Below are 12,840 nucleotides of genomic sequence, written 5' to 3' on the forward strand. Positions count from 1 at the left end.
CCCAATTTAGTTGAAAATTCTGTTTCTTACATATAATCAATACTTCTTTTAAAATTTCAAAATGTTCTGCAAGATCTTCAGTGGCTATTAAGATATCATCAATATAAATAATAATTATTCCTGCACAAATTAATCCTTGAAAAACTGATAATATTACTTTTTGGAATTCGGCAGCGGATTCAGAATACCCAAAAGGTAATTTAATAAATTCAAATTAACCGGTTGGTGTTACAAAAGCAAAATACTTAGTATAGTCGGGATGTATATTTATTTGGTGAAAACTATCTTTAAGGTCGAGCTTTGTATACCATTTCTTATTGTATAACTTATCTACTTGATCTTCCGGTATCGGAAACGGAAACTTTTGCAGAAAAATATACTGGTTTAACGGCCTTAAATCTACGCACATACGCTTTTTTCCATTCCGTTTGGCTACCAATACCACTCTGGCACAATACGGCGATATGCTTGGTTTTATTACGCCTCTCCTCAACAAATCGTCTGTTATCTCATCCAACTCTTTCTTTTCCGTTATCGACATCCTTCTAGGCGCATATCTAAACAATGAATGGTCCTTGATGTAAACTCTCACATAATGATCGTCTTTTATCGGTTCCACTTTCATCTGATCAATTTCCTGTAAGAGATGTAACAAATTATCCTTAGATTTCAGATCAAGGCTTTCCTCCAGATTGTCAATCACGGAATCATACAATATTTATTTCCTTTTCTATCGCATTTCTTCCTTTCATTCATTCATTCATATCTTCTTTTTCTATCGCATTTATCGGTAATATAGTTTCAATACCTCGACTACTTTTATTGATTTTCTCAAAATTAAATTCCTCATTTTGATACCACAACTTAACATTTGATTCGTTAAAAAATTCGCATCCTAATATCATATCGTACTGCATTGTTACATCGTCTACTACCAATAACTTTATATCGAAAATTTCTCCTGGCAATTTATCTAAAATAATTTGATCATATATCTTTTCTTGCACGTTAATTATTGAATCATTTACTCCCTTTAAACGTAAATTTTCTTGTACTCTAAAAAATTTTCTACCTTTTATAAAATTTATCAAATATTGACTTTTTAACTAAATTTACTGGGCTACCCGTATCCACCAATGCTCCAAAATTATTTAATTCACTGTCCACGCTTTTTACTCTAACGCACAGTCCCTTTTCTTTACTTTTCACTATTTTATAAATTGACGCAGCCGCTTCTTCTTCCTGCTCAATCATCGGAGTTGTTGTTGCTGATGACTTGGCTTCCTCTACTAAGTTCAATGTTTCCCTTTTGCCTGTATTTTTCTTCGGACATGACGAACTGATATGCCCTGGTTGTCCGCATTTGAAACAAGTAACGCCTGCCATCTTACAGTCCTTAGCCGAATGTCCTGGCTTCTTGCACGTGAAACACGTTTTTTCCTGGCTAACTCCGCTGTCTTTGGTTTCTTATACGAGGTTCCTCCTACAAAACTCGTTCGCCTTTGCTGAATACTATCCTCGGTTATCTTTCGGACATGTTCTATAAATTTCGACACTGTAACCGCCCAGGAATTCAACACTAGCTTTCTCAACCACGGCTCTCTCACTCCATCGGTTAATAATTCTATTTCTTCCTTCTCGGAACAGTCTCAGAAATTGCATCAACTTTAACTTATCCTCCGCGTAATCCACGAATCTTTCCGTACGGGCCTTCCAGGTACGCGCATTTATCCTCGCCAACGTCATGGTATATGACTCCTTTCGCTCAAAATATCCTCATATGCGAAATTTAAACTCTTCCCACGTCGCTACTGAATCAATCGGTTGTCTGTTATACCAATCAAGAGCACGGCCTTTTAACTGGTTTAGCGCTGACAAAACTACTGTATCGTCGGAAATATCAAGACACGGTAGTGTCTCGCGCCAAGTATACGCGCAGCGAGACCGCACCGTGACACTATTACGCGAAGCGACGCTTTCGCAGGCACTCAGATTATTAGATCTCAATAACCGCTGAACGGATCAAGTTCAGAGTAGGCTCAATGGATAGCTTGGGGTCAAATTATATAATAAAAGTGTAAGATATCCACTTACATAAGGAATGTCAATTAATAACTCTCTTACGACTTTACAACTAAACAAAAGTTTATTATATAAAAGAAAACTATGACTGTACGCAGCAGCTCGCTCGCTTGCTTGTTCGCGCGCTTAGCTTCTTCTTGCTTGTCTAAAAACCGCCAACTCTGGTCTCGCCATCTAGCGGACTCTCTATATAACAACGCCATAACGCCATAAACTAAAAGATACAAAGATTCTACAATCGGGATATCATTCGTCGTAATCAAAATCTTAAAAGACTCTCCAAACGGAGGCGAATTAATGTTCATTATCTCTTATTTGTCTAAAGCAGTTTTCAATAGGATTTTGAGATATTTTAAATAAAAATGTGAAAATCTGACATTTTGCAAAGTTCCAAATCCAATTGTTTAAGCATTTTGGAGCAGAAAACCCAGCAAACACAGACATATTACTATTATATTGCCACTATATAACGAAATGTAACAGGTAATATAACGTATACGTTACATGTAACGTATACGTTAGTTGTAATTTCCCACTCATGGATTATTACAGTAATATAATATAAATATAACAAGTAATTAAAATGTTATATAACAGTTATATAACAGTTATATAGCAGAAATATAACTTGCTGCGTCATTGTAATATAACTATAGCGTGATTGTTATCGTATATGTTACTGTATTAACTTATGTATATATTTTATACATACTAATCCCAGAAAAGGTCTTTGAATTAATTCTAAGCGAGAACAAACTATTTCATTTGCTTTCGCTCGAAATTAATTCAAAGACCTTTCCTGGAATTAGTGTGTATAAAATACATAAGTTAATACAGTACCATATACGATACAATCACGCTATAGTTATATTATAATGACGCAGTTTTTCCAGAGGAAAGGGAAAAATAGAAATATTTAATCATTATATTTTGCACTCTAAACATATACATATAAAATATACACAGCATGTTGTTGCGTGTTATGGAAGAGTTCTCTTTATCCAAGGTAATCTTTTCTAACAGTAACATTAATATTAAAAGTATTCAAAATAAGTATTATATTATAAAGAAAACTAAATATTTGTACATATATAATTTTACCAGTATTCTTTAACTTATTGCAATTAATCTATGCATATGTAAAATGGATATAGATGCAAAAGTCGCATTGCAAGAATGCAACGCCGAATCATTTCCATTTCTACGGAGCATTTAGAAATACTTAATTTCATTATCAATCTTTAGAGTTGTGTACATTTGATAATGATAAGCATTTCTAAATGTTCCGTAGAAGTGAAGACGACCGGTATTGTATTCTTGCAATGTGACTTTTGCATACATAACCTACTACACCATTTTAATTACATATACATAGGTTAACTGCAATAAGTTAAAAAATACTAGTAAAAATATATGCACAAATAGTTAGTCTTTATAATAATACTTTTAATCAATGTTCGAAATTAAGGATTACCTTGGATAAAGAGAGCACTTCCATATCACGCAACAACACGCTGACACGATGAAAAAACCAGCAAAAACTGAAAAGAACGCAAGGATACCAACAACGAAAAGAGGCAACATTTTAAATATATATGTTATATTCATGTTATAATATATATAATATAAAATGAATATAACATCTCTATATAACACGTTGTATAACATCAAAGTAATAATAATATAGCATTTGTAATATCACGTGTTATGTTCCATTTATATTGCTGTTATATTATTATAACCAGGAAATAACACAGTTATAATAAAGTTTTAAAACAAAGTAATATTACAGTTATAAAAGGATATTATGTAGCCTCAATATTAATACCCATACAGCACAAAAACATTTCAGAAATATTTCAGAAGTATTTCATCTGACAGATGAAAGCATCTCAGAAATATTGCAAAATGTTTCTGCAACAGTTATGAGACAACTCCGGAATAGCAAAATGTCCGCGACACTTGCATTCAAAACCTTATAGAAAGGTTGCTGAAAGGTATAGATCAATCTGCAACCTTTCTGAAATATTGCCGAAAGATTATTAAAATAGCTGAAATCTTTTTGATATATTACTAAAGGTTAATTGAAATAATTTTGAAACTTTCCTATGATGTTGCACACAAATTACAAAGCTCTTATTAAAATAAATTGAAAATACTTCAGAAATTATATTTAAATTTATTATACGAGTATTCAGAAGATTGTAAATACTAAAAAGTTATAAAAACATTATATATAAAATGTATTTATTATTTTTATTGTACGTTTTTATTTAATATTTGCAATCTAATTAATATAATAAATATGATTTCTGAAAAATACTTAATGAAAAAAATACATAATATATATAAGATGCATATAGATATGCATATATATCTATATATATAAGATATATAGATATACACATACATAGCTAAACCAAGTATTCACCAAGTTTCCCTTTAAAAAGCGTGAATTGTTGGCACATTGACAAAGAGCCATTCTTATATTATATATTATATATTCAGAAATCATTATGTTTTATAAGTAAACCCATTATTTTTTCAGTTATTACTGATGAATTATTTTATTGATGAACATCAATGAATGAATGTATTTTACTTTGCTTCAAAGGCAATATCATCCCAGTCAGCATCGTTGGGAACATGAGTTCTTTAAGTTGTCATTCTAAGAAACATCTTTGAAACGAGCTCTTTATGTTGTCTATTTGTAGAGGTGTCTAATAAGAGAACTCGCGATGTTATCCTTAGAAAGAAATATAAAAGATATCATGGAAACGAGATCATAATGTGTTCTCAGTATAGTCGATGACCTCGGTATATTATAGCAGAGAGAAGCCTGAGAGCGGTCACGCTCGCGTTTTAACTGTAACGCCTCAAACGTGGACATTGAAGTGATTGAAGTGATTCTGTCTTTATTGCTCACTGAATATTGAATAAAGATAGAATGACGCCGCGAGCGTTGGGAGTGTCAAGTGGAACGCATATGTCCACGTTTGAGGCGTTACAGTTAAAACGCGAGCGTGACCGCTCTCAGGCTTCTCTCTGATTATAGCTAGATTTGATAACCTGCAAAACTGTTATTGTGAATGTCAGAATGTCTTTCCGCAAAGATTTTAAAAGCCTGTCAGCAAGTCAAAAAACCAGAAGACTTCGTAAAGTTTGTGAGTTGCATAATCATGCAACTCAAAGTGAAAATATTGAAGTTGTTCAAAGTGAAGTTGCTCAAAGTGAAAATATTGAAAATAACCATGTGCAAGCACATCCAGAAACCCAAATCAGACTCGATAAGAAAAATATAATGTGTGTTCCAATGTTATTCTGATATGGAATCAGAGTCGGATAGTGATAATCGAGAAAATTGTGATGTAAATATTCTAAGACGCCAGGAAAGTATTAACTTTAACGAGCAATTAAGTCAATGGATATGTGAATACAACATTTCTCATGCAGCAGCTGGTGCACTACTGCAATTATTAAAAAATGTTAATGGAGAAGACGTGAAAAATCTTCCACTTGATCCTAAGACATTGCTGAAGACTCCAAAAAATATTATTGTGCGTGATGTTCCTCCTGGAGAATATGTTCATTATGGACTCAAAAATGCCATTTTAGATCTGTTAAAAACTGTTCAGCCAAATTTTTAAGAAAAAATAAATAATTATACGTTATATTCTACACTTATTTTATAGAAAATATTCCACAGAAATAATTAATAACAGCTAGGGCAGCGATCACTTATAACTGTTCTGCTAAAGAAGAAACGCGAAAAGTGTCATTGATAAATTCCATATATATTAATGAAACTTATCACGTTTCCTCTCTAAGAGAACAGTTAAGTGATCGCTGCCCTGTTATTAATAACATTATTTTGGTCACTGTCCACCTCCTAATATAAAGGCTTTTGTGACATCTATTACATGTCACTTTGAATAGCTCTTTACGATATCATTTCTATGATGTCTTCATTTCCTCTAAAATCGACGCATTGGGCAACATTATGATATCATTATGATATCTTTTTGATGGTATTGTAAGACATCATACTCTCAAATATAATCTCTTTAAGAGCTCATTATGTTATCGTTTTGCTGGCTGGGATGTCCATAAAATGCGATTTTCAGTTTTTATTTTTTTCTTCCATAGATATTATAGATGGACTTCTGTCGATTTTTTTTAAAAGACTTATTAATATAAGACATAAAAAAACTTTTTTCATAGTTCCCGATTTAAAACTCCATTTACAGAAAAAATAATAAAATTAAAAGTAACTTTTCCGAAATGTTCTCTTCGAGGTACAATCACTAAACTTTCACAGAAAACTCTTCTCTTTTATGAAATTGTTCTCAAATTTTTTCAATTTTTTCAAGTTGGTGCAACATCATGAAAAAAAATAAAAATCAATTTTTCCTTTTATTTTTGCAGTAAAATAGAAAATTATTTATTTCTCTCAATACAAATGTAGTTATAATTATACAAACAAGATTCTAGAAAGAATTTTTATACAAAAATCATAATTTTTATCGAATGTGATCAACAAATTAATTTTTTATCAGTCTTCATCACTATCTTCAGTAATTACTACGGTGCTACCCTGTATCGTAAACAGATGGCTCAAAATTTCAGCTGGTTTTATTATTTTTGCTAAATATCTCGCATAAGATAAGTAATATACAGCTAGGGTGTATTACTAAAGGTGTTACAAGCTTATATTTTTAAAACTAGATGAAGTATGAAATTTTTGTTTTCCAGCAAATATTTGGTATCGAAAATAACATCATATGATGAAGTTAGTCTTTTCTTAGGTGGAGTGGTTAAAGTCACATCAAGGACATTTTGATTTTTTAACTGTCGACATATATTTTTTATTGCATACGATTGTAGCCCGTCTCCTTAAGAGTAGATTGACCACAAAGTTATAATAACAAAACAAATAGAAATAACAAAACAAAGTAATAAATCCTTAGCAAATGTTCGAAATTAGCGCCATTCAAAAACTATATGTCGACAGTTAAAAAATCAAAATGTCCTTGATGTGACTTTAACCACTCCACCTAAGAAAAGACTAACTTCATCATATGATGTTATTTTCGATACCAAATATTTGCTGGAAAACAAAAATTTCATACTTCATCTAGTTTTAAAAATATAAGCTTGTAACACCTTTAGTAATACACCCTAGCTGTATATTACTTATCTTATGCGAGATATTTAGCAAAAATAATAAAACCAGCTGAAATTTTGAGCCATCTGTTTACGATACAGGGTAGCACCGTAGTAATTACTGAAGATAGTGATGAAGACTGATAAAAAATTAATTTGTTGATCACATTCGATAAAAATTATGATTTTTGTATAAAAATTCTTTCTAGAATCTTGTTTGTATAATTATAACTACATTTGTATTGAGAGAAATAAATAATTTTCTATTTTACTGCAAAAATAAAAGGAAAAATTGATTTTTATTTTTTTTCATGATGTTGCACCAACTTGAAAAAATTGAAAAAATTTGAGAACAATTTCATAAAAGAGAAGAGTTTTCTGTGAAAGTTTAGTGATTGTACCTCGAAGAGAACATTTCGGAAAAGTTACTTTTAATTTTATTATTTTTTCTGTAAATGGAGTTTTAAATCGGGAACTATGAAAAAAAGTTTTTTTTATGTCTTATATTAATAAGTCTTTTAAAAAAAATCGACAGAAGTCCATCTATAATATCTATGGAAGAAAAAAATAAAAACTGAAAATCGCATTTTTTTCAATAACTCGAGAAATAATACAATTAAAGGACTGAAATTTTGAGAAAATGTTTTTGTTATAATGACAAAATAACAGTCCAAGTGTCGTTCTAAAACTCGCCGGGGGCACTTTTAATATGCTTATCCGGCTATGGCCTTTGCTACCGTATGGTTAAGAACTTGCAGCTTTTACTTTTATTTTTGGGATTACATTTGAAAAAATATGTTTATCATTCAATTTTGATGGCTGTCGTTGTCTATAATGTGAATATTGATCTATGTTCATATGTTACTATAATATGATTCCAAAACACAAACATTTTATCTCCTTTTTTCTTATATTTATCGACAAGCAGGTATTTTATTAATAAATTATTACCTACTCCTTTTTGGAGATGAACATAATCGTACAATGAGATAATGTTTTGTTCTCGGACCATCAAGCGACGCGATAACATCACGACGCCAAGTACATAAAAAACAAGATTCCAAACGATAAGAGCCACTGCATAGACGTCGAGCGCTACCGTATAGCTTATCTGGAATTTCCTGTTACACAAACTTTTGACTACATTATCTCAGGAACTAAAGCCGTTATCAAAAATCTAACGGCACTTTTATAAGATAATATGGGTGCAAGCTTTCGATTGCGATCAGTTTGAAAAAGATTGGTGCAGTCAATGCTGAGATATTGTAATCGTATGTAAAAATTGTGACATTCCGTTTTTCTCCATTTCCATATTCTGATTCAGACTCACGTACGTATTCTCGCACGCACACAAGCAAAGCGATTTTGTCCCTCAATGTGCCTTCACACATGCACGCTTTACTTTATTAGGAATTGAAAATAATTTTAATACATGGGAAATATTTTATTTCACGATAAAGATATAAATTTCAAGTATGATGTTAAAGCTATTAGAGTGAAAGAGCGAGAGAGAGAGAGAGAAATTATAGATAGAATTATATAATAAAATATTGGTTGGCAAATAAGTTGGTTCGGTTTTTTAAGGTGGAATAAAATACAATTTTTTTGATACACAAAATAAATTTAATCAATTATATATTGACCATTTTTATTGATGACTTCTTGCCATCTTTCCACCAACTTCATTATGCCGCGTTCGTAAAACATCTGAGGCTTATCGGCGAAAAACCAATCCAGGTGTCTTTTGACGTTCTCTTCATCCTTGAAGATTTTTCCGTTCAAAGAGTTCTGCAACGACCGGAATAAATGATAATCGGAAGGGGCCAGGTCCGGTGAATACGCAGGATGAGGCAAAACATCCCAGCCAAGACTGAGTAATTTGTTCCGAGTTGTCAATGATGTGTGAGGTCTGGCGTTATTGTGGTGGAAAACAACACCTTTTCGATTTATCAATTCTGGACGTTTTTTGCGGAGTGCTTGGTCCAATTTTGTTAACTGCGAGCAGTATGTAGTTGAATCAATCGTTTTGCTTGACGGTAACAGCTCGTAGTAAATGACACCTTTGAAATCCCACCATACGGAGAGCATGATCTTCTTCGGATGCAATCCTGCCTTCGAGGTTGTTTGTGGTGGCTCGCTGCTGTGTCCCCATGATCCTTTCCGCGTTACATTCTCATAGACGACCCATTTTTCATCTCCTGTCACTAACCGCTTCAAAAATGGATCGTTTTCTTGACGTTTCCGCAGCAAATCGCAGATGGATATGCGAGTGGCCAAGTTGGCCTCGGTTAATTCATGCGGCACCCATACATTGAGCCGAGAACGTATCCCAGTTGGCGCAAATTGTTTTCTACGCTTGTATGAGATATATTAAGTGCTGTAGCAATCTCTCGCACCGATTGGGATGGATTTTTATCGATGATAGCTTTGACATTACTTGAATCAATCTCGATCGGGCGACCGGAGCGAGGCGCATCATTGACGTCGAAATCTCCAGAACGGAATTTGGCGAACCACTTTTGACATACGCGTTCTGTTAAGGCATCATCTCCATAAACACGGCATATCTTTTTATGAGCCTTTGCAGCTCGTTTGCTCTTCTTGAAATAATAGAGCAAAATATGACGATAATGCACGTTATTTACTTCCATTTTTACAGCTACGCAGCACACACAATATTGATGTTAGTCAAACCAAAATTTACAGAAAGGTTATGTGAAACATGTACTTTCAAATGCACTCTGAAGTTGCGCGATAGTGTCGAGAAAAACAAGAGTGAATTGGAAAGAAGTTGCACCGAAGCAAAAACCGAACGAACTTATTTGCCAACCTAATATAAGAGTCGTGATATAAAGCTTACTAAAAACATAATATTCTGTTTTTATAAATTTTATAAATATTATACATTATATAATTAAAATAATTTAAACATTATTTAATGAAAGAGAGAAAGAGAGACAGAGATTATAGGTAGGACTATATAATATATAATAAGATATAACTAATGCTGTTCATAAACTCTGTCTCACGTTCTTATAATCTCTCTCTCGCCCTCTCGCCCTCTCTCTCGCTCTCTCTCTCGCCCTCTCGCCCTCTCGCCCTCTCGCCCTCTCGCCCTCTCTCTCTCGCCCTCTCGCCCTCTCTCTCTCGCCCTCTCTCTCTCGCCCTCTCGCCCCTCTCTCTCTCTCTCTCTCTCTCTCTCGCCCTCTCGCCCTCTCTCTCTCTCTCTCTCTCGCCCTCTCGCCCTCTCTCTCTCTCTCTCTCTCTCTCTCTCTCTCATCCTTTCGTTCTCTCGTACTCTTGCCCTCACGCAAGTGAGAAAATAAAAAAATGGTTTTTACATTATATTTATTGTATGTTTTTATTTACACTTCTGTATTATTATTCCATTATATTTCTATTGTATTTTATTCTGTCATTCTGTTAGCTTTTCTCGCCACGGTCTGCTGAAATCAAATGGACTAGTCAAAACGGAATAGTTAATAAAGTTGAAGAACTTTAGAAGGACGTTATTATTCCAAAATAATAATAAAAACTCTCTTACCTCGTTTTCCTCGTCTGTCCCAATTATAATGGGCCGAGGACAATTGATAGAGGAATCGCATAAAGCGTTCCTGTTGACGGCGAACGCCTGCTGCCGTTCCTCTTGGTCATTGAACTATAAATATAAATAAAAAGGAAGTATAAAAAAGTAATAAATAAATTCTAGATGAATTAAAAGTATATAATTAATTAAAATATACCTCGTCTATTGTCCTGATCGTCGGGTTCCTCGGCAACGGAATGCGTCGCTACGGAACGCGCCGCGATGGGACGTGTAGGTGCGGTGTCGGGAGCCGCGCCGACGCTATCTTCTTCGAAAATTTTATTGAAGAAATCTTCTTCTATTATCATCTAAAGTTTAGATTCTAAACTTTGAAATAAATTATAATTTATTGTTATATAATGTAATATTACTGTGTCCGAGGGTGGCGGTAGTATCCGGTGCGACGGGCAGTCGACCGTCGTCGGCCTGGTCCTGAACAAGAGGACGGGAGTCTCTTGACAACGGGACCGGGCCGACGATGCCGACGCACAGTGTCGGAAATTTGAAAAAATCTGGTCAAAAATAAAAATTTTTGTATACTTTTGTATAGAAATATTGAATGATCTTGAATATCTAAATTGAAAGATAAATATATGTATTAGCTAGAATGATAATCATTAGTTCATCACATTAGTTGCTAGGCAACTAGCATAAATATAAACTTTAATATTTCTTACAACGTTCGGATAAAAAAGACACGATATATATTTTGTATTGTCTATTTATTTCTTGTATATTGTACACTGTACTAAGTTGTAAGGGAAAGCGTACAAGAGTGCCGGCATACGGCCCTGATGTATGTATCCGCGTATCGGCAAGCCTAAGCGGATCCATCCTATGTAAAAGAAAACTCGAGAGAATTCGACAGGGCATCCAAATGTGAAAATAAGAGATAGTCGTACCTTGGCTTTCGGACGATCTAGACGTAGAGATATATAGTGACGATAATCGATATCAGAGCGAGTGCGAGTGACGAACTTTAAACAAGAAACTGTATTCAGCAAATAAAGACATTGTTAAGTTATATAAGCGTAAAGAAGATCAACCTGCCACCTGTTCCGAAGAAATAGTCAGTGTTTCGCTACGTAAGTCCTACAAAGTTTTATCATTTCATCGCCTTTTAACATCATGGAGGTGCCACCAGAAAGTATGTAAAGAATATTATAAAAGCGTTTCTTATTTCTATTGCATAAAAATTAACCTCATTCATGGATCGTTAAATTTACAATCTTTGATTAGATTTTTATTACATTTCCGGGCATTCCCCAAATAATGTTTACGTATGTACTTAAAGCTTTTTTAATGTAGTTTATTCTGCAATTGTAAAAATTTGCGGATTTTATGAAAAAAATCATTTTTAGCAGAAAAAGCAGCTTTGCAATTGTTGCAATTTTCTGTGTTGAGATTGGATTATTCTTTTGGCTCTAGATGGATCTAGAGGAATAATTAATCTTAGCACAAGAAATTACAACAGTTGCGCGCAAAGCTGCTTTTTCTGCTGAACGCAGTCAATGGTTTTCCAAACGCACAAGTACCAATGTAAAACTATTAGTGCAGACTACTAGTGCGAAGTTCAACAGTGCGCGAAATTACTAATGTAATGTGCACTAATAGTTTTTAATAGTTGTAATTTCAGTAGTTACTATAAGTTATTTTCCGTGAGGGATATTATTGGAGAAGTTCACCCAAGACTTTTGCGACAAGATGCAACGTGAGCATCTGACGCAACGTGTTATAGACATTGTTCATGCTTCTCGTTCTGCTATCCAGACATTAAACGAACATTATCACAATTTATAAGTGAAGTTCAACAGAAGTGGCGTACTGTACAACGAAATCATAAAAGATTTTTAAAGGCAAACAAAAAATGGTTAGACTCAGAAATTCGCATTAAACTTAATAATGTATCGATAGCAGCAATATCTACAACATCAGTTCTCGAAAGACCTAAAATAGCTTTTAATAATAGTAGCGAGCGTTCCAAAAGAAGAAAGACGGCATCTTTGCGA

The 12,840-nt window shown here is 33.6% G+C and overlaps 1 protein-coding gene across 1 annotated transcript; it reads right to left on the minus strand.

Annotated features, from left to right (window-relative positions):
- Positions 1–1,058: 1,058 nt before the first annotated feature.
- LOC113562826 lies at positions 1,059–11,139 on the minus strand. Its single transcript, XM_026973323.1, has 3 exons — positions 10,989–11,139; positions 2,177–2,314; positions 1,059–1,466 (listed from the first exon to the last, which is right to left on the minus strand). Exons 1-3 carry the CDS (start codon positions 11,137–11,139, stop codon positions 1,069–1,071), a joined length of 687 nt encoding a protein of 228 aa, XP_026829124.1. The 3' UTR covers positions 1,059–1,068.
- Between the last annotated feature and the right edge of the window lie 1,701 nt (positions 11,140–12,840).

Source organism: Ooceraea biroi, chromosome 10 (genome assembly GCF_003672135.1).
Source record: "Ooceraea biroi isolate clonal line C1 chromosome 10, Obir_v5.4, whole genome shotgun sequence".
NCBI lineage: Eukaryota > Metazoa > Arthropoda > Insecta > Hymenoptera > Formicidae > Ooceraea > Ooceraea biroi.

Coding starts and splice junctions, on each gene's coding strand:
- LOC113562826 (XM_026973323.1), bottom strand. CDS start 11,139: ATGATAATAGAAGAAGATTTCTTCAATAAAATTTTCGAAGAAGATAGC. Junction 2,315..10,988: donor CGATCAGGACAATAGACGAG/GTATATTTTAAT, acceptor TCCCGATTGTAG/AATCTTTGTATCTTTTAGTT. Junction 1,467..2,176: donor GCAAGCGAGCGAGCTGCTGC/GTACAGTCATAG, acceptor ACCTCGTATAAG/AAACCAAAGACAGCGGAGTT.